We start from the raw sequence: 22898 nt of genomic DNA, 5'->3' as shown, positions 1-22898 counted from the left end.
ATACGATTGTTTATCTTTACAATGCGTAAATTATAAATCATCAAGTAGATAAACCTTATAATATTTATTTGCTGATTTGAGTAAATTTCACTTGTAAATTAAATAATTACATTTTATACAATATTATGTCATTAAGGCTGAAGATTTTATTCAATTACATAAACAAAATATTTCAAATACACAGGCTGGATAATATAACCAGTCCTATTTATTCAACATAAACGAAATCATAAGGCTCATAAATGAAATTATAAAGATCAGTAACATTTCAGATTCCTGTATACTGTTTTAAACTTTCTCATCTCTTCTCTATCCTTCTCCACCACATCTCTGACTGCTGATGACTTTGCCACATTTTTTTATTGACAAGGTAGTGAGCATCAGCAGCCAGTTTTCAATGCCTAACACCCACACATACTCTTTTCAGACACCCATCCTCTGTTTTCCTCTTTCTCTCCTCTCTCAGAAACTGAGGTCTCCAAAGTGCTTCTTTCTAACCATCATACCACCTGTCCACTTGACCCTATCCCCTCCCATCTTAAGCAAGCAGCCTCTCCAGCGATCTTACCCGCACTCACAGACATTATCAACGCATCTCTCATAACTGGGAACTTTCCCAATACATTCAAGCAGCTTTGAGTAACCACACTACTTAAAAAACCAACACATAACCCCACTGTAGTTGACAACTTCAGACCAGTGTCTCTCCTACCCTTCATGTCTAAATCATTCTAAACCAGTTGTCTTCTTTTCTCTCACAGAACAACCTACTTGGCAGACATCAGTCTGGCTTCAAAAAAGGACTGCCCTCTTGTCAGTTGCTGAAACCCTGCGACTGGCGATAGCTAACTCCATCTCATCTGTACTCATCCTCCTTGACTTGTCTGCTACCTTTGACATAATGAGCCATAAGATCCTTCTGACCAGCCACTCTGACCTAGGCATCATAGGAGCTGCCCTTGGATGGTTTGATTCATATCTCACTGGCAGATCTCACTGGGAGAGGAGAGGTGTCCAAGACAAACCAGCTGACCACTGGGGTTCCTCAAGGATCAGTGCTTGGACCCCTCCTCTTCTCTATGTACACAACATCACTGGGACCGGTCATTGAGGTACATGGCATTTCCCACCACAGCTACACAGATGATACGCAGCTCTTCCTTTCATTCCATCCTGATGACCCTACTGTCTCAGCTTGTATCTCTGCCTGCCTCTCGGAAGTTTCGGCCTGGATGAAGGTACGACACCTTCAGCTTCAACCTTTGTGATCCAAGCCAACCCATCTGTTGACCACAACCTCACTTTTCATCTTGGGTCAACTACACTAACACCAACCAGAACAGCCCGGAACCTGGGAGAGTTGGTAGATGACCAGCTTATTTTCACTGCACACATCTCATTAACCGCCCGGTCTTGCAGATTCACGCTGTACAACATCAGGAAAAGCAGACCTTTCCTGTCTGAATATGCTACACAGCTCCATGTTCTGTTGGCTGGCCTTCCATCTAACACAATTAAGCCACTGCATCTGGTCTTCAATCAGACAAAAAGGGCTCATGTCAACCCACTCTTGATTTAACTCCACTGGCTACCTGTCGCTGCCCACATCAAATTCAAGGCTTTGACTCTGACTTTCAGGACAGCCAATGGAACAGCACCCTCTTACTTCAATTCACTTCTTGTGGTCTATGAATGTGAGACGCCCGGTGGTCCCATCACAAAGAGGCTCAAAGTCTATTTAACAATCGTTCACTTTCTCTGCTTCTCTGTGGTGAAATGAACTTCCAACCTCCAAACGATCTGCTGTTACTTTCTGAACATTCAAGAACCAACTGAAAACACATCTGTTCCACGAGCACTTAACCAACCCACAATAATTGTACGTACCACTGCTCTCAACATGCAATTAATGTAGAAATAAAAATCTTTGTCTGTCTCTTTCTTCTTTGCTTGCATCTTTACAACCCCAGCCAATGTGGGAACTTGTCAGTCCTATTCTGCAGATGTTGTTAAACTTTGTATGACAAATTGCTTGCTTATTTGTAAGTCGCTTTGGATAAAAGCATCTGCTAAATGACTAAATGTAAATAAGTAAAAAACAAAACACACAGAAGCTATAAAACAACCTTTTATTTTCATTTCAGTAATACAGTTGGCTGCTGTGCACAGCATATATGTATAAAAATAAAAGGAAACATTTTCTAAATATATTAGAATTCTTACTTATTTTCTATTTGCTTTTTTCCATTTTTTTTCTTTTTTTTTTTTTTTACAGAGAACAAAATGATTGGCAAAAACTGTTTTATCTCCAAAAAATCGTACAATCATTTAAACAAATTGGAACTAAGGCAGAAGGTGAGGTATATGTTAGAAAATAGGAGGGGAATTTGGAGGGGGTGTCTGCCCCTCAGTGCAGGAATACAAAACCAAGAACATAAAGGCTGCATACATACAATAACACACAAATATACTGTACATGCACCACCCCTTTCTCACAATCATCTTTCAAACCACAAATGGGGCCATTTCATAGCTGAAGACAAAATACAGTACTATAAAACTCTGGTGGAACTTACATAAGAAATAGATGTTTCTGCATAAGCACTTAACAGAAAGCGGTAGAGGGCATAACTTCTAGATACAACGTTTCTGTCCAACATTTTTGCATTAAAAACCATGCAAAATTCTATTCAAATAAGTGTCAAGAAAGGGTATAGTGGAGATAAATATCAATAAATTAACATCACATACATAAATTGCAGTAATTTTTGACAATTTCATTAAAGCAATCACATTGCATGCCTATATTTGGGGTACAAAGAATTTTAAATCCATGTCAAGATTTTTCAAGATCCAACAACTAATATATAGTTCATATTTTTAACGTAATAAAGTTAAAATCTCCCTTTATACTTTTTTTCAGGACATAAAAATGTTACCATAGCAATTTTGTTTCAATTTTGCTTTAGGGAAAAGTATTTTTATCATTATTATTAGCATATTATATTACCATCTAAACATCAGTGTACCTGACTCAAACATCCCAGCCATAATTGTCATAAAAATAACGTCCCTCTCGTTTGTAGCATTAAGACAACTCAAAATGTTCATTTCAAGGGCAGAACCAACTTTGCAAGACAAAGAAAGGTACATCAATATATTTTCTACTACAAACCTTTCATTGTCTCTTTCACATTTTGGCTGCGAAAAAATTAATCCAACACATGTTCTAACATGATTTATGCACAAAGGATATGCAAAGATATAGACAGTTGTAAAAAGAGATCTCAATTGTTGAAGTCTGTAAAATGATGAACCGTAAAGGAAGATGATTAAAAACGGAATTCTACTCTTCGGATATGTAAGCCTCAGCCTTTAAGCGAATATTTTGAAATAATCTGGAACAGTTTTAATTAGAGTACTACACAAGGTTGGGCTGACATTGTATGTATGCCTAAAAATACTGAATATACGGAGTTCATATTCTTCAAGTTTGGCTTCTAGATTCTCTAGACAAAATCAATTAACTTCAAAATTAAAGAGTGTGCTCAGGTATTTCGGCCTGGTATTCAAATATAACATAATGAGCAGATTATGTTATTTTAAACAGAATAGGACAGTTGCATTGGTTTTTACATTCCAAAGAATTGTCGAGTTGGAGTTCAAGTATGCGTCAACATGTTGGTGAAATCAAATTGCCAACACCTCATTGGAGATCAGTCACTGTCTTATAAAGGGTAAGATATAGAAACCACAGTCCATGATTAATAAATATTTATGATACAAAATCAAGAAGAGTATAAGATCACGCCAGATAAAAGAACTGTGCCATTTCATACACTATATAAAATGAACATTTTCCTTATCACTGAGCAAAACAGCCACTCTATCATATAACCTTGCCACATAATTCAAGAGTAATGCAATTTATTGGATATCACTAGCTTGATCATTTTTCACAAACAGAATATGACTCCAGTGCAAAATTTACTGGACATAAAAAAATTCAAATGGAAGCACCCAAACCTTTCAGGACTATCCATCCACAGAAAGACTTTTAGTCAAAGTCTGGCTTCACACAAGGTGTAAAATGGCCCTCTTTGACTTAAACTCCTAATAAGGATACATGCAAGTAGTCTCTAACCTCCAAGTCTACAAGTCTCGTTGAGTTATTGATCTACTGTAAATATGGAACTACAATAACCAAATTAACTTCTGGACCTTTAGGAACTAGGGTAGAGCTTCACAGTTCTCCCTCGCATGCAAGTAAAAGGAACTAAAATCAGAAGCTAAGGCACCACCTAATAATGAATAATTGCAGTTAAATAAGTGCTTTCATTCCCCTTGTAAAATGGTGGAGCAAATGAAGATCAGAGTAAACTGATATTTTTTCCCCCTTTTACACTTTTTACCAGTGCATACAGGGCTCTTTGAGGTAATAAAAAGGATCCATTTAACTTCTTAAAGATGATGACGTTAGTCATTCTAATGACAGAATAAGGTTTACACTGGTTATGGCAAGCACCCATAAAGTGAGAGCAAAAAAAAGAAAGTTCCTTGTCTCTCAGATATTCATAGTAGAAATCATAAGCAGCAAAGAATGGCATTTACACAAAGTTCAGACCTAAAATAAGCTACCGAAATATACATATATTATTTCAACGAGAATAAATACTGTGTTAAGTGTTACTTCTGTTCATTGCAGTTCACCTCTTCTCACGTGCGCATGTTTAGGTTACCTACGAGAACATCCAGCATGTGCAAATCATTGTATTATTGCCAGTTTTGCTCATAAACGTGGGAGGAAATGTGTGACAGTCATTGCTGGAGAAGCCTTGTAGCCTCGCTTCAAGCGGCCATGTTTGCTAAGGGCAATATAAAAGCCCTTGTAAACGGAAGACTCGTATGCGTTGTAATTGTTGGGCAGCAGTGTCTCCTTGAACTTGCACTCATCACGGAAGACCCTCTAAAAATGGTATGGATTAGAAGGTTAGATTGGTAGAACTTTGAAATAATGATCCGCACTCCAAGCTTTTTGTTGCATCTGTTTTAATTCACATGAAGGCCTAGTAGCCGAAACATCTGTGTTTGTTCCCCCATGTGAATTAAAAAAGAAGCAACAAAAAGCTTGGAGTGTGGATCATTATTTTAACATTTTGAACATCTGGAAAAATATTCTTGCACCCGTTGAAGAGCTTACATGTCAACTGTGGAAGACAAGTGAGCACCGTGTTAAGTAACCTACTGTAGATTGGTATAACTCCCACCAACCTCCTCCTAAGCCCCACCCACCATCTCTCCATCACCCCCATAGCCTCATGCCCCACCCCTCCATTCTGAATCCACATAACTGGGATAAAGTGCAGGAAAACACACTGATTCATCCTAAATATCATTTGAAATGATCATTGCTTTAAATACCAAGACAATTTTACTTCCACTTTCCTTAGAATGCTACATTTGATTCAAGGACATACTGGAATATATGCTAAATTCATTTTTAAACACCTTTCACAATCATGATGATATACATGTGGATTCAAGGTTAAATTCAGTCAGTTACATGAAGGTAAACATCAATGCAGAAAAGCACTTATTGGTCCATCAGTCATATCTCATGCTACAGTCTGATTACCTATTGCATAAAAATAACTTAATCTGTTTAATTGATCTCTGACTAGGTAAAGTGATTATAGTAGATTTGATCTACTATAGAGTAAATTTGTCACATGCTCAAAATTGTTGGCCTGTAAATAACATGCACGAAGTCTTTATTCCAAACAGCACTGATTTCCTAGTTGATTTAAGCATTTCAACAAACAAAAATGTTATGTTTCATTGGAGTTAAAATGATATTGCATATATCATAATAGGCTGTAATTCTATAATGTCATTTTTAATCACTTATTTTGTTGTCATAAATCCTACAATTAAATAAAGGCAAAAATATGAAGCTTATAATTTTATACAAGTACTTGCATAAACTCTTCTGATAAAACCGTCGTTTCGAGGTCATTATGTTGTCATGGCAACAAAGTGGTAAAACTGGATATAACTTAAAAGGTTAGTAGCTAAGGTATTTTATCAGACTAAAATTAATGTTAACAAAAATTTTAATTAAATCTTGTTAATATGCATATTGTTTACGTCTTTTGGCTATACTTTTGAAACAGTGAGTATTTCAACGTTTACAGACTTGCCCCATTCACTTCTATTAAAGCTAATTGTCTAGCTGTAACCAAATTTGTTCTTTTTTTTAAGAAAAGGAGGGACAAGTCGAAATAGGCTACTTATTTGTGGTGACCAACATGGTCACAAATGCTGTCGATTGAGCTTAATTAGTATTGAACCCGAAATATTATTTCAATCAATGCGTTTTCCAAACAAATGCAATGAAAGCAAATAATAGGCATACCTACCGTTCCGTATAACCTCCCGCGGCGGCTCATTGCGACAAACAGCTCGCTTTTCTTGCCGTATAGACTAACGACTCCTCTCTCTACCGTTGAGATTTCTATTAGACCTGATTGAACAGAGAACATCAATGCGTTATACAAGTGACAATGGCATATTCTGGTTTTCCAAAAAGAGGACACCTTTTTATATACATTCTGCATCCCACGGATCTCGACCTGGACGAAAGCCATTTTTGTGCAAATTTGCACTTTCGGTTTGGGCATTGTTTCCACTCAGCTGCTACTGTCAAGCAACTGTTTGATGCCGAACACAAGAGCGCTTCGCGCGTTCGCGGAGAGATTGACAGGCAGGAATTTGGCCAGTAATTGCTGCAAGCCTCTTATAATCAACCAATTGTGTACAAGAAGGCGGGACTTACAAAGAGGGGTTAAATCAATGCAAATATGCGCGCGCGCACACAATGAAGTATTAGACCAGAATGCACATCATAATGCAACTAAAGCTGAATCCCGGACATTTTCACAAATTTAGAAATCCCGGCTGGACGCTTTTTATTACGTCCGAAAAAGAGGACATATGGTCACCCTAGCATATTATGACAGCCCATTTTCTCAAAATGCAAGAGGATGCATTCTGTTAAATGTGGGTGGATCCAGAGGATGCACTGCCTTTGTTCTGCATTTTCTTCCATGCTATCATTTATTATACTGGGGGGATCGCAGCAGTTTTTGCATGAAGCCTACGACAAGCACTATACGCGCGTGAGGGCCGCTGATGGACGCTATGTAAAATGAATTGGCACCTACATTCGTCCAAACATTTGTGTCATGTTTGAGCCTGGGAAATTCAGCAATGATTGACACTTATTTTTTTATAATAGATAGCCTATGTCATTGCTTCAGGACACACTGATGTTATGCCCACGCGCCCAGAACCATGCAATGTAATAATTATACAAATAATAATATTAATAATAATAATTGGGATGCATGTGCGCATGCAATCATTCGCCATCCCCAATTGTATACTGTGTCATCAATCGCGTGACAACTCACTGTACTGGTTCTCATTATGTACACCGCTTATCCTTCCGTCCGGCAGGACCTGCAGGTGAAACCCGATGCCCACGTTGCAGTACAGCCTCCGCACTCTCTTGATGCCCAGCAAATAGTCGCGCTCCCAGTTCAGGTCCGATTTCTCCACCGAGATGCCCAAAACGGAGCGGGAAAAGAGCGTCTCCCACCTTTTCTCCAGTGAAGTTGCATTAGTCCTGTCCGAGGTGGGGTAGGAGGACACGATCCCAAGCAGAAAGCCTAGCAGCACAATCCCAATCCACGTCCAGCGCCCGCTGGTCTCGCACATACTGATGAGGAGCCTTTGCGCAGTGGCCATCCGGTTTACCCTCGGGGCACGTGGTCAAAATTAATGACCCTAAAAATACCACTCTTGTTTTTCTTCTTTCGACATGGTGGCAGGGGCTTATTTTGGGAAGGCAGGTCGGGGCTGCGGGCGTGTAACGCAATAAGCCCCTCGGTAGATGAGAAGAGCAGGGCGGCAGAGCTTGAGCGGGTGGCGGTGGTGGTGAAGGTGCTGATGATTACCATGTTTCACCTCTCCCGATGGGCAAACGCTGGCGTGGGGAGCACCACACACTCGCCAAAATGCAAGCTCACCTTGCCGGGGAGATCTTCAGGATGACATCACTCACCTTCAAAATGACATCACGCTGACCTCACACTGCTGCTGCCCTGTCAGCTAGTGCAGAACGGAGGGGATGGGCAAAGAAAAGTTGAGTGCCAGCCAGCAATACTCTGCACCATAGGCAATAATCTATCGCCAAGGCTATTCGATTACAGAAATGTTGGAATCGATTCCAAGAGTCGATTCCCAAGTAATATTCTTGATTCTTTCGAAAAACTCGACGGCAAAGCGATTTCAAGCTTTGGAGTCGACTCTCGATTCCCAACGCCTTGGAATCGAAGAATCTATTCTTTTTGGAATTGACTCCCAGCCCTATCTATCGCTGTCAATCCACACGAGGTGCCCGGGGAGAGTGAGACCTCACAGGAGAACTTGAGGACGTGATGGGCTCTCTGGCAGTTCCCAAATTGGACACCGGCAGGGGTCATATGCCTGACGGGCCGCTTCCTTATTTAGAAGGAAGGTGTAAAAACAGTCCAGTTGTCACCGCAGAGCCATGGCAATCTTGCAAAACACTTCCTGCGCTGCTGTTTGCTCAGGAAGCTTTCACTAAGGTATATTTTGAATGTGTTCCCGTGATTTATCTGTGCAAAAACATGGTGAACTCCTTTGATGAATGAATTGGCTAAGAAGTAGATAGATAGATGATAGTAACCTACGTCATTGTGCAATTTGATGTTTTAAAGTGCCTTACACCTGGCCGGTGCCCAGTATAAAATAAAAAATAAAATAAAAAGAATTAAAGCTGGTACCCTATGTATCCAGCAGGTGGCAATGTCTCGCAATGTTACACTCTCACTGGGGAAAAACAGGGCAAATTTACAAGCCACCTGATTAAGTCCAAAAACAATGATTATAACAATTTTCATTAAACCATATCCATGAGCACAGAATTGGATCTGCAATATGCAGTAATATACACATTGATGTGCATCAGTAGACCATAATATCCAAAAGACACACTTCACACTATTGTGACTCCCATTATGAGCACCTATCTGGTGCGCGAAAAATAACAAAATAAAAAATAGCCTATTTTATAATTGTATACATTTTATATTTCATAACAAAAATTGTAATTTAATAAAAATAAAAAACATATTTCGCTTTTTATTTGTTTTAATTTATTAAGAGTACTCAATTAAGTTTGATGGAATTTTATTATGAAATGTATACATCTTAAAATTATTTGATTGCATCACTGTCCATTGCCTGCTTCTTTACATTTGTTTTTAAATGATTTAATTTATGAACTCAACAGCATTAACTAATGACTTCTCTGACTTTCAGGCTAGGCCTATTGAAGGAACTTGGCCTGAAGAAAAATAATTAAAACGGAGTCAGATATTATCCATATGGAAGACAGATTGGATTGACAGTTACACTTGTATCTGCCATTCTTACACCCGCAATAAAACTGCCAGAGAGCCAGCATTCATTGTCAAGACCTTAAAAGTCTCATTTAAGGAACAAAAGAGAATGTTGCATAAAGTGGTTGGGTGAGACAGCATCATGACACTTGGGTGTTGAAATTGCATCCACTTCATTAATAACATGCCACTTTGCTAATTTACAACTTTAAAAGGTTAACACCACTTCTTTAGTTGAAGTGTTTATACCCTGTTGACATGCAAAGGTGTTAACCAAACACCAGTTACAGATTCAGGAAAATAAGGCAAAAATTCAGCATGCAATCTTATATTTGTCATTGTTGTTACCTCAAACAAAACAAATAGAAAGAAAGGTTGGGCTTTTCTTAGGCACTTTACATTTTTAATGTAGTAAAATTATTTACACAAAAAAGGTCAGCACATTTTTCAATTTTGGAAACTATTTTTCAAAAGAAGAATTTCTGAAATGTTAAATGAAGGTTAAAATGAGACATGCTATGAATTATCCAGAGAAGGTCTGCGCATACGTTAAATATGCATTATGTTTGAAGAATTCAACAGCTCCCAATTGCCTGAAAAAATTAACTGCTTTTTTTTCATAAGGAACAAATGAACAAAAAGCATGATGTTACATATAAAAAATGATGCTCTTCATAATATACTGTGAACTACAGCAACATCCTATCAAAAGTCTTAAGATTTGATAAGTTAAATCGAGCATAATAGATCCTAACTCTATTCACAATGAATCCTAACAGATAAGAGAGCATTCTAGAGTTATGACGTTATGACCCCTGGCGCTCATCTATAACCTACCTGTAAATAGAATGGTTTCAAATTGCATCAGATCATAGTGATCATGTCTACAAAAAAAAAAAAAAAAAAGATGTGAGTTTAAGTTGTAAACAGCAAACACAGTGCATGATATGGGACAATAATTTCCCAACTAATGTAAAAGACAAGAATATAAAAATATTCTCATAGATTCCCAGTAATGAAAATATCAGTACCTCTTTTATTAGTACTTTGTGTTGTGCTTGGATTGACAGTAATTTTGAACTGGATGATGAGTTTATCCTGAGAATTTTACCACTTCACACAATAACACATCCCAAAACACTCATACAAATAAAGCTACATGTACACACACTCAATGACCAATGGTGAGTGTACTTACAGATACATTACTTAAATATGACATGAAACAGTTTTGTTAAAAACAATATTGTTGACTTGATGGTTTGCAATTGTAACACATTATAGCTGAAATAGGTAGTTTAGGTCTGTGTGTAAAGTCTCCTGTAGAAAAATATCCCAGATTGTCATTTTGAACACTAGATTGACATTATATACAAGGCTATGTTGTGCTATTAGTCTTGGTAACTGACCACTTTGTTTGACAAGTAAAATGAGGTTAGATTTACAACATAAATACAAGATGACCTCACCAAAATGGGTTGCATAAAACCCCCTTAGAGATATAAATATATTTATATATTATCAATATAAAAATATATGTACACAAAAACATTCTTCTTTGCAAAAAGTCTTTACAACACAATATGAATTACACCAAGTCCAGGTTGACATAGTCCCAATGATCTCATTTAGCGATAGAGATCTCATGGAAAAAAGCTGTTTAGACTGCTAATGCACAATTCATCCTCAAAGCAAACATGACCTGAAGGAGAAAGTGTAGAAACAATGCAGTCAGTACAACATAGACATTAATAGCACTAAATGTATTTCCTATGTATGCCATGAACAAACTTAAATAATAATTCCAGGACGATTCGAAAAATTAAGCAACATCACACTTGCTTTTACACAACAGTCCAACAAACAATAAGTTATTATCAAGTAATTTACAGTTAAACACAATATGGCCAGTTATTTACTCAGAACATTCAAGGGAGAGGGGTAACAATAATTATGATATGACTCACATCATAACTGCATTTTTCAGCTTCAGAGGTCCTTTTGGTCAAAGATGATGTGGGTGGCAAAATAAATGCCAATGGCCCCAAAGATGGCAGAGGAGGCGATGTATGCAGTGACAGACTCTGTGAACTTTACGATCATGCCCATGAAGAGGGTGGGGAAGACCTGAGAGAGAAGGAAGGTGCTGTCCAGAATGGCAAAGTCTAGTCCCACGCCACGTTTTTCAAAATCCTCTGACTCCAGACCAAGGGGTGAACCATTTTGATTGTGCAGAGGAGAGTAATATTGTTTTCCATTAATCTTGTGATAAGCATGCCCATTGGAACTGCCATTCTTGTGGCTGAGATCTCCAGGGCCATTGTCTAGATTTAAACAAACAGAATCCCTTGTGATGGTGAATCCATTATTGTGCAGTGTTTTGGTTGTGGTGCTTTGCATGTACACCTGTGGGATGTTAGCAATGAGAAACAAGTGAGACATCTCATATATGACAAATATATATAGCTCATATTTATAGCCACTAAATAATAAGGAAAAAACTGGAATCATCCACATGAGTAGCAATGTATCAAAGCCATGGCCTGGTTCCATGCACATGCACTGACACATTGTCGCTTATGTGGGTGATGCCAGTTTGATACTGGCTTACAACATTTCCTGATTTAATATACTGTATATTTTTTGCACTACAAAACGGTTGTTCAAACTATTTACAAAAATGTCTATTTACATGGCACTAATTTGCTAAATGAACAGAGTGAAAACATACATAGTATATCAAGTGCCTACCTCTTTCTCTTTGTGGTAGTGGCAGGTAAGTGTGTAAGGCAAGGTCTGTAGTGTTGCATAGGCAAAGCCAGTTAGGGCTGACATAGCCGTGACCAACAGTACACTCTTGGACAGACAGATAACCAGGGCTGAAATGGTGAAGCTCACCATGCTGCTCAGATAGACCGTCCTGGACCCGAAGACACGTACCAGCCTGCTCATGACCAGTGAGAAGATGGTTGAGGTAGCACACTGCAGGAATAGGCCCAGGCTGCCCATACGAATACCTTTAAAGCCGAAGTTGCAGTAGTTAAATATGGAAATCAGATTAATGTATTGGAAGTATTAAGTACATTAAATTCTTTAAAGGTCATGTTGCCAAAACAAAAAAAAAATGTCTATTTCCCTCTACATCTGATCTGTTTTCATGAATAGTTCACCCCAAAAACAAAATTCTGTCATTATCTAGAGTGGTTTATTATCTGCCTTCAGAAGACTTGGAATATAGCACTTAAGTACCATGGACAACTTTTTATGTTTTTTGTTTTTTTTGAGGAGCTTGACATACAGGGTCACTAATGTAGGAACTGTTGTTGTATAGAGAAGAGCTTAAAGATTTTTACAAAAAAGAAAATCTCCTATTGTGTTCCACAGGAAAAAGAAAACCGTAAACAGGTGTGAAACGGTCAACTACTCCTTTCATTGACGTCTATTATAGTCAAAGGACACCAATGGGTGTACTGTTCTTCAAACAACTACAAGTATAAGTAAACAAAAAAAGTTTTCCAAGCCTTGTTGTTTTTGAAAGATGAGGTAATTTCAAATAGATTGCACTGATCATTTAAACATAATAGAAAAAGCATCTTTTGACTAAATCTTGCGAGCAATATGTACTAAAGGCATGTGTTTGCAGAGGCGTTAGCTCTCTACTTCAAATGGAGCAGGAACTTAACCTAACTGTCCTCACAGTAGGAATTCAGAAATTAAACATGACTACAGAGGGCCAAGATTTTCTCTGAACAACAATCTCATACAGGTCTTGTTTGCCTATACATGGTGCACTAATGTAAGAAGACTAAACATACAGCAGCATTAGGTCAACAAACCTATTTCTATTATATAAACACAGAGCAAGGTAAGAATATGAAGACATAAATATACTTTAAGTATGTGTATGCACAGCTTGATCAACTGTCCTTTTGAACATGCTTGAAGTACATTCTTGTGCTACAGTGGTGCTAATTTATTACTCAAGGGGGCAATAGAGTTGCCTTCAAAAGACCTGTGCTATTCAACTGGATGTGTTATTATTCTGGTGAGTTGCTCTAAATATACTGGCTTGAAGTCACTTGTTCAGCTAAATTCTTTTACAAACTTTTGCTATGCCATGACAGTAGTTGGCTTACACTAATATCCACTACAGCGGCCCGTTGCGGCAACATTGAGAATGTTTGGAATGTACTTGGAGTATTGAGCTTGTGTAGAAGTGTCTGCATTCATGTACTTGCGTGGAATATTTTTCGGCCTCAAGTCTAGAACTCGTTTAAGTTGTAAAGATGTTTGTACACTTACACTATAGAGATAGTCTGATAGGGTTTTCGTGTAATGTTAAACACAATGGAACCACGATACACTATTCCCCACTTTTTGTGCAAACCAATCCAATGATAACGAGAAACAAGCGAGTAAAAGATCGCAATATCAACATTTTGAATAACAGTACACTTAACACTCCCAGTCAATGAGGGACAATAGTGTGAAGGGCCCCCGAGCTTCAGATTCTATAAGCCTGTTCTCTTTCTTTCTGCTGAGTGCCTCCAGACAAAATTCTGAATGTACTGTGTGTGTGTGTAAACATTAACAAATTTCCTATGTTGTTAACATTAACAAAAACACAGAGCAGAATGTGTGATGTATTAGTCAAAGTTTGATTTGAATTGCATACCAATTAATAAGATCCTGAAAGTCCCTTTGAAATCAATTGACAAGCATTGTTTTCTCCTCTGTTGAATTAAAAATAATAATTTAAACATGATATTTGGCCCAAAAATGTTTAATGGCTCATCCCTTTTTTTTTTTTAAACAGCCAATGACCCCGTTTACACCTGGTATAAAGATAAGTCTCAAGTGATCACATGTGGTCAGGCAAGAAACATTGCTGTTTACACCCATCGCTTAAATGCGTCTCCTGTGACCACTTGTGTTCAGATTTCGAGAGGAGGGTCTGTCATTTCATGATGACATACAACAATTGCTCAGTCACTGTGTTACTGCATGATAGTAAACCACGAAAAGTAATAAAAGAAAAGGAAATTACAAAAGAACCGGTGCGCTGTTTCTCCCAGATGAAGTTTCTCCATTGTTTTAGTGGAGTGCCTTTTTTTGGCTGAGCTTCAGATGTGTGTGCTTCTCATCTGTGATGTTTTCTAGCTTGTGTACGCTTTACACATTTTCTGGTCAGGCGCTTTTTTTTTTCCTTTTAAAGCTGCTCATAATAGGAAGTTTAAACTCTTGTTTTAGCACAGTGGTTAATGGACAGGGGTGGTGCTTCACTGCTGTCTAGGATGCATTAGGCCGGATTAGTGTGTTCACCTCAAATGTGATGTGGTCACATGCATTCTTGACTGCTTCGAATGTAATTTTTTTAATCCGATCACAAAATATTTCAGACCCCATTTACAGCTATATTTAGCGCTGACCACATCTGATCGACTCGATACGCATCTTGATACCAGGTGTAAACAGGGTTAATAGGATTTAGTTATGTCACAGTGATCTCTGATATGCTCATTTCCAGTCATTGTTGGTGTATTAAGGTGTGGGAGAGAGCATTTGATTGGACAAAAATCTTTGTAGTGCAAGATGAGTCATCAATATTTTTTATCTGTTGTCCCTGAAGAGAAAGTGTCTATCTTAGATGGCTTCAAAGCTAAAAGCCTTGGACATTTTTTTATTTAATGGAGTCTCTAATCACTAAAACTACCTGAGCTGCTCTAACTTTATTTAGACTCCGAACTAAGTCTCATGCAACCAACTCACCTTCATCATAGCGTTGCCTGAGAGCAGTGCCTGGAGCAGCACTTGGAACTCCCTCATATAGTCCTTCGCCAATAAAATCTGTGTAGAAGAGCATGAAGGACATGACTCCCATCCAGCTGCAGAGCTGAGCCAAGCACAGCTGTCGCATAACACGCGGTACATGGCAGTAGCTGCGATAAATGGCTGGTGTCATTGACCAGCAAGTCCTCAGCAGGCACAACAATGGGCCTGACTTCAGAGAGCGCAGCTTACACTGAAACAGATAGCAGCATGTGCGCGGAAAACACTGTCCAGACTGCAATGGCCCAGGTTCCAGGACAGAGGTCCCACGCGAAGGTTCCTCTGACACTTTCATGGTGACTAACACACTAACCACAAAGATGAGGATGAGGAGGGAGAACAGACACTCTGCCTGGCCACCCAGGTAGAATGAGAGAAGCCCACCACTCCAGTCCAATGCGGGTAACAAGTACCCAACACAACCGCCTAGACTAACCATAAAAGAGAACATTGCGAAAGCCTGTCTGCAGTCGTCGTGTTCATGGTATAAGTCTGAGAGCAATGCCTCGAGTGGCGTGAAGCACACCTGCCCGCAGAAGTCCAATAGTCCCACGCCAAAGATGAGCAGGCCCACCTGGAGAGCCCGGTTGCGGCGGGTGCTACCCCAACTTAGGTTGGCGGCCAGCACATCAGCATGCGGTATGATAAGGAGGGCTAGGAGAACACCCAATGATAGCATCCATATAAAGGGTCGCCGGCGGCCATAGCTGCTGTTGCAGTGATCACTGGCTGAGCCAATCAGGGGGATGAAGAGAAGGCCCAGGACTGGTCCGATACCTGTGGAAAAGACAAAAGAGGTGATTGGGGCTGGACAACATTCTTATGGTTTTGCTGGAAATATAAAATCAAGCACCAAAATAGGTGGGATTACAATAATTTTTTTGGTCAAGCACCTACACGGAGCCTTTTTGCCATTGGATGTGGGTGCTTTGGCTTAGCCTTTTGCAAATATAAAATGAAGCAACATCATAAATTTCAAGGTGGAATTAATAGCAGTTTTGTTTTAGCTTCCTTAAGAGCATGTCACAAGACTAGTTTTGAGGTCCTTCTTTGTCAAGCAGATCACAGGATGAGAGCATTATGACAGAATAGCATCACTAATTTAAACTCCATCTACAAAAATTGCATTACATTTTGAATCACTTCAAACAGTCTATTTCAATTAATCGATTAATATAATTAATTTGGTTCAGTGATTTGTTGTATCAAATCTGATTCAGTTATTCATTTCTGTCACTATAAAAAAATGTTCATGGAAATTTCAGTGTGGGATGCACTCAAATGTTTTAGTAAACATATATGTAGTTAAAAATTGCGGTTTATTAACATGTATAGTTATATTGGTGTATATAAAAGAAAATATTATTTTTCCTTTGTGTTCACTTGTGAAACAGAAAAAAAGGAATGTTGTTTAATTTTAACTGGATTTTTTCTGTCTTTTTGCATCAAGCATTTTGAACAACAATGGCTATTTGGCTAAAATTTTACACTTGTAAAAATAATAATAATAATAATAATAATAATAATAATAGTAAAAAAAATTATAATAAAAAAAAACAAAAAAAAAACAACCTTTTATGCCATTTCAGAACAAATACATAAATCGAGATATCGAATATTGTCAAAAAGTTGAAAACTTGAGAAAAACCTCAAAATGAAGTCCTCGATATGATGTGAAAATTTTATTCAATAAAGCTATTCAATGAATTACTGCTTTGCTTTTGAAAGAGTTAAAAAGAAAAAAATTATCCTTACATGTCAATGCAAGGATTGGTGACAAAAAAAACTAACAAAAAACCCTGCCTGTAACCATTTCCAAGGCCTCCAGACCTTCATCTTCAAACCCTGCTGCTTTGCTGCATGTAACTTAAGGTGACCGATCTCTGGCTTGGCTACCTCTTCAGTTTTGCTAATTAAAGCAGATGACTCAGTCCACTGGTTGGGCATTTTGATAGGGCATTAGATCTTCAGGAGCTATTTTTAATCAAGTGGGTGCTAGAAAGATGACCCGAACAAGTTTGAAATGCACTTAAAAGTTCACTGGAGTCCAATTACTCACTGGACCTTCAAATCATTATATATTCTGCTAGCAAGACCACTTGCATTAATTATAATGTTTGCAAATAAGTGAAAAACAACAACAACTATAAACACACATTCTCTCAAGTTCTGTAGCCAGATAAGTGGAAGCAGGTGTGAATATCATACCTAAAACAAGCTTTTAAAGGCACTGAGCAGGTATTGACAACATGTTATTCTTCAGCGGGGCACTGCAGAGGAAATTGTGGAAGTGAATAGCGAGGGAAAGGAACTGCCTAACCTTAAAAAGATTTATCTAACAATGAGCCGGTTTATATGCACACTGATATGCTGATAATTCCAAAAAAATAACTGCATTTAAATGATTTAAAATAATCAAGTTTTTCTTTTGACATCAAACCGTGAAGAGGCATGTGCACAACATGTGCATACACAGGATAAGCTGGAAAGAATGCTGGTAAAGGTGTTTACATGCAGTGCAAAATTGAGGTAATGGGTAAAATTCTACCTGTGTCGACCGGTTTATTCTTATGCCGTTTATGACCGAGAAATGAAAAGCTGTTTAATGCGTTACTGACATACAAGATATTGTCACCATTGTGAGGGAGTTCAATTCCTACAATAATAGATAGTTTATTTAGTTAATGATACACTGCGCACAGCCGGGTTATTAAAAAACACTTTCCCCTGCAGAATGTTCATTATAAGAAAGAGCTATTTTACAAGCAGTAAATCTTATCTGTGATTTTCTAGATTTATGGCCAGTTGTGTAGCAGAACAATTACATTAGAGCAACAGCAGTAGGAACACCCAATAGCAACACCAAATAAAAAGACTAGCGACATCCAGTGACAAAATCTCCCGACAGTGTGAATGGGGCCTAAAGGGGCACCAAGTACGTTTTTGCTTCTAAAAAAGGTTTACTCAAAGAAATAAATAGTATTTTTAAGAAATATTTTGAAAATGATGTACATTTGGTTGCCCACTCATTGAGAGCACCTGACACGGACATGCAATTGACTGAGTTACTACCAATACTAATGATAATAATAATAATAAGTTTACTTTATATTGTGCTTTCAGCCAATGCTCAAATATAAAAAGTACATGTAAACAAAACAAGCAACCCAAATAATAACAACAAACACAATATACTTACTACATAAATAATTCTACAAACAGCAATGGAGCCCGAGTGAACATTATAGCCCACAGTGATGGTATCAGCAGGAGTGTGATCCACCAGACAGTCCGAACAGAATGAGAGCAAGTGAAAAGATAAAATGTCCAAACAAGAGGGAGTCTAGAAACAAACCTCTACTACCTCACAGGCACAGATACAGATAGGCTGTGCAACATCAAAAGCCAATTGCGTGTACATGGATGTCTACAGCTGGCAAATCGCAGCTGTGTGGTCACAGTACAGCATGCAGCAATGTGCGGAAATTTGTTTAAAATCTTACTTGGTGCACCTTTAAGAGTTTCTAATTAAAATACAGCCTCCACAATATAGTTTTACTAATACTCAACATATATGCATCAATCTGGTCCAAAAAGCCCAGACTGAGGAATTCTGACTTCATTGCTCAGGGCACCATAACAGTCTCAGCCTCATCCCGATGTATAATGCGCATTATACAGCATTATTGTGCTAGAATCTATATCTGATTTATCTGTCCCTGAAAGGCAAATAAAAAAAATAAGAACCATGGTTGTTTGCTTTACATGTCCATCAGACGGTCTCTTCCTGTTTAAGTAGGCAGTTCTGGGCCAAAATATGCAGCAATGTGGACCAGACCATATGCAGTTCACTCAAAGGTCTGGCTGCACAAGCCTACCAAAACAGGAAAAATGAGCACTGGCTCCAAACGATTAATAAAAAAGCCTCTAAAACCGCACTCCATTAAGAGACAGTTCAACAAAACCTCAGGAATCACAACACAACCGCACATTAAGCCTCTCAAAACATACAACTTCCTTTCAGGCTTTTGAAAGCACTGTGCTCCTAGACTGGTTGTTTTGCCATTTTGAGTTTATGTAGCTTGTGAATGAAACTGAAAAGAAAGGATCTTTCTCTGCTTTCTATTGTGCAGCTGTTGACTAAGAGTGCAGTGTGCAGTACACATTAACACACCACATATCTTTTGTCCATCTGGACCGAAGTGACCACATGGATGTTTGTGAACTGAGGTTTTTTTTTTTTGGTTGCAAAGTAAAAAGTCTTGGAGAGAGAATAATTTACAGCGAAAACATATGGAAACCATTTGTGGGCACAAAATAAGGCATCAGTTCATGTGGCACACAGAAAAATCTAAAACACAGAGGATAAATATTTAGAGATGTGGGTTTAGTGATTTGAGGAGAAAACGAATAAACCAAACATCTACGTTGCTGTATTAGAACGAAGTTCTGATGGACATTGTCTAGTAGACAATAGCAAATGATTATTTCCCTGTAACTATTGAGTAGTATCCAATATTAACATCCTTATTGGTCCTAGAACAACATTAATATAAACCAATCTTATTTTGTGGACTTTTAACTAGGGTTGAAGCTTCAACAGCATTATTATAAACCTATCATTTCCCTCTGATTCTAGGGACTGTTAATGGTTAGGCTTAGAGGTAGGGGTAGGGTTAAGGGATCTAAAATATTTATACAATGGTTAAAATGTAACTATACAAATATATATAAAATATAAAGGTTTCTAAAGCTGTTAATACTTTAAGAATTTACAGTTTAGATGCCGTCAATATGGCCATATTGTCTGTTTCAGCGACTGTCCAAATGAACAAAAAAATATGTGTAAACTTTACGTACAAATACGAATAATAATGAGATCAGTCTGCCTGAACACTCCACTCTGCCACTCGTTGGCAAACTGTTCGTCTCGCCCCAAACTGTGTCAGGCTGGTTGAGATGTTTAAACAAACAGAAAAATTAATTGATAACACCACACAACCACAAAATTTCAGTCAGTCAATGAATAGCTTACTTATAGTTGTCTCAGTGGTGAAAATTTTAGTTTTGTGTGCAAAGGTCTTAATACGCGATCACATTTTGAATCGAAACAATGGTTCCTAATGAGCCATTCACACCTGGAGCGAACATTCGCACAGAATCGTGAACCTAACCCTTTAAAATCTGATTGATTTCATAATGTATTCTCTTATATCTCTAATATAATATTGCAGCATCTAAACAATTTTAAAGATCTCACATTTTTCTTTGCAAAATATTAATAATATTAATGCTATTGCGGTGTCAGTGCCAAAATGTGGTGGTTTCATTACAAAATTATGTAATCGTTATTGCTGTGCTGCCATTAGCAGTATTAAATATGTAATAATGGGTCAGGCTGAAGATGGGTTGTGTTTAAATGTCACATTTAATTTTTGTATAACACAAGTAGATATACATGCAAATAAGATACAATCAGTATTGGTCCAATTGTTCCTCAGTTTTAACAGTCATTACATGTTTGTGCATTACACAGTGATTTTAAACAAATGTACTTAACAAGTTTATGTAGTATGCGTGGCAGTGGCGTGTGATCTGTATTGTTCCAATTGATAATGTTTTAACCGTTAATAATATATATATATTTTTTTACAGTGTACACATGATAATACTTCCAGTCAAATTGTCCAGCAGGAGAAATTAAATAGTTTGTTAAAGTGTCTTGAATGTTTTCTTTCTCGTTGAGCAACTCAACAACAAACTCGTCATCGCTGATGCAGCTTGTAGAGAATACCGTTTTCTTTTTCAATCCGCTCGCTACAAGCTTCCACACAGCTGTTGACCCCTTGAGCCTTAGGGCCTCTTCCTGCAGTCCAGTGCCTTCCAATTAGCACCTGATTCCCACCTGGATGAACCAGTGATTTAGCCACTAATTATGATGATGACCCCCATTATAGGATTGACTCCATAGTGGGAAACAAACTTGACATGCTATTGACAGCCAGTGTTGTTTATTATCATTGGCAAAAACTTAAACAAAAACGAATAAAAAATTTTTTGTTTAACTAAATAAATCAAATAATCTAAATGGTAAACGTAACTACAAATATTTGATGAAACTAACTAAAATCAAATGAATGTGACTAAAAATACATATCACTTTTTGATACACAGTATATTATACAGTTTTCAACCCTGTTTACAACATTCTCTAACAAATCAATAACCCTAATTTAACCTCACAAGGTTAGTTCTTGATACTTTTAAGGAAATTTCAATGATGAACCTTACCTAAAACCATCGTCATGTACTGCTCCTCCACACCAGCTTCCAGCAACAGAGGGGGCACGTAGGTGATCCCTGCAGCCACGCAGATCTCCAGACCACATGTCAGTGAGTTGAGTAGGACCAGACGCCACTGAGACCTCCATCCAGTCATATTTAAACAGGACGGGTTCACCGGTCTCCTGTGTGTAGTCTGAGAACTCTACTGTTTATACCAGGAGGTGGAGAGGGCAGGGTCAGGTGCCCAAGGACGCGGTGGGCGAGTGGGGTGTGGGAGAGCAGAGACACTGACTCTCAGCGGGCTCAGATGAACTAGGGGATCCATCCTGTCTTCAGCATTCTTGATCTGAAAGGAAGAAAACATCGGTCACAAAAGGTACCCAAAAATGCTTATGCAGAGTCACAATCAGATGCAATGTGACAAGTGATATATTCCATCTCTTCTATTTTAAAGTTGCGTTGAGTTTCTAACGAGCCACGACTGTGAAAAGCAACAAGATATTTGTTGGTTGCTTGTGGTTTCTATTTTTTATACAAGGTAGGTCCAAATTTAAGCAACACTATAAATTAAATCCAGCTGTATATTAAACATTAAATATCAGACTGGCTGTGATTTTGTTGCTTCGCACTGTATATCACTTTTAGCGTGGACAGAAAAATCTAAGTGGCTTGAAACGTCACACATGGTAAGTAATTTAATAAATTTTCCATATTAATCTTTTATCTTGAGAATTCACATAATGTACTCGCCATACATTTGGTAAAACAAAATACATAATTAACAGATACATTCAAATGGACATGGCTATGGTTTGGATTTACATGTATTTGTTTGGCAGACACTTATCCAAAAAAAACTTTCAAATGGGAATAATACAAGCAGATGCAAATAATTCAAGGGAGAAAAGCGTAATAAATAAATAAAAACAGTAGTAATGCCATATCAAATTTCAGTGCTAGAATTGTATAATGCTATGCTATGAATTAATTTTTTAATTAAGTGCAATTAAATTAGGTTAGTAGTTAGTTAGTGCAATAATGCAAATTGATCAGCCGCTCAATGTTGGTTGTGTGGTTTGTAAGTCAGTAAGTGCCATTAAATAGGATTAGTTAGTTATGTACTTAGTTATTTTGTCTTCAGCTGTATTTTAAAGGCTTGCAAATGAATTGCAAATGCATGGATTTGCTTGATGAAGCCTCCCTTCTGTCCTCTTGTCTCATGACTCCTTATGATTTGTTTATCTGACAGACAATATGAAAAACATTCCAGGTTTCTCTATGTTCATCACCCACCAC

At 37.9% G+C, this 22898-nt stretch overlaps 2 protein-coding genes across 2 annotated transcripts; both read right to left on the bottom strand.

Moving 5' to 3' along the window:
- Positions 1-225: 225 nt before the first annotated feature.
- LOC127642418 (fibroblast growth factor 4B-like) lies at positions 226-8627 on the bottom strand. Its single transcript, XM_052125036.1, has 3 exons — positions 7473-8627; positions 6420-6523; positions 226-4966 (listed from the first exon to the last, which is right to left on the bottom strand). Exons 1-3 carry the CDS (start codon positions 7807-7809, stop codon positions 4790-4792), a joined length of 618 nt encoding a protein of 205 aa, XP_051980996.1. The 5' UTR covers positions 7810-8627; the 3' UTR covers positions 226-4789.
- A 1035-nt stretch (positions 8628-9662) lies between these two features.
- LOC127642419 (solute carrier family 45 member 3-like) lies at positions 9663-22637 on the bottom strand. The gene is made up of 5 exons (XM_052125037.1): positions 21609-22637; positions 15258-16094; positions 12240-12505; positions 11456-11894; positions 9663-11190 (listed from the first exon to the last, which is right to left on the bottom strand). The coding sequence occupies exons 1-4, from the start codon at positions 21754-21756 to the stop codon at positions 11478-11480; spliced, it is 1668 nt and encodes a 555-aa protein (XP_051980997.1). The 5' UTR covers positions 21757-22637; the 3' UTR covers positions 9663-11190; positions 11456-11477.
- Between the last annotated feature and the right edge of the window lie 261 nt (positions 22638-22898).

The sequence above is a fragment of the Xyrauchen texanus genome, unplaced genomic scaffold, assembly GCF_025860055.1.
Source record: "Xyrauchen texanus isolate HMW12.3.18 unplaced genomic scaffold, RBS_HiC_50CHRs HiC_scaffold_609, whole genome shotgun sequence".
NCBI lineage: Eukaryota > Metazoa > Chordata > Actinopteri > Cypriniformes > Catostomidae > Xyrauchen > Xyrauchen texanus.
This window is presented reverse-complemented; position numbering and strand designations above follow the sequence as displayed.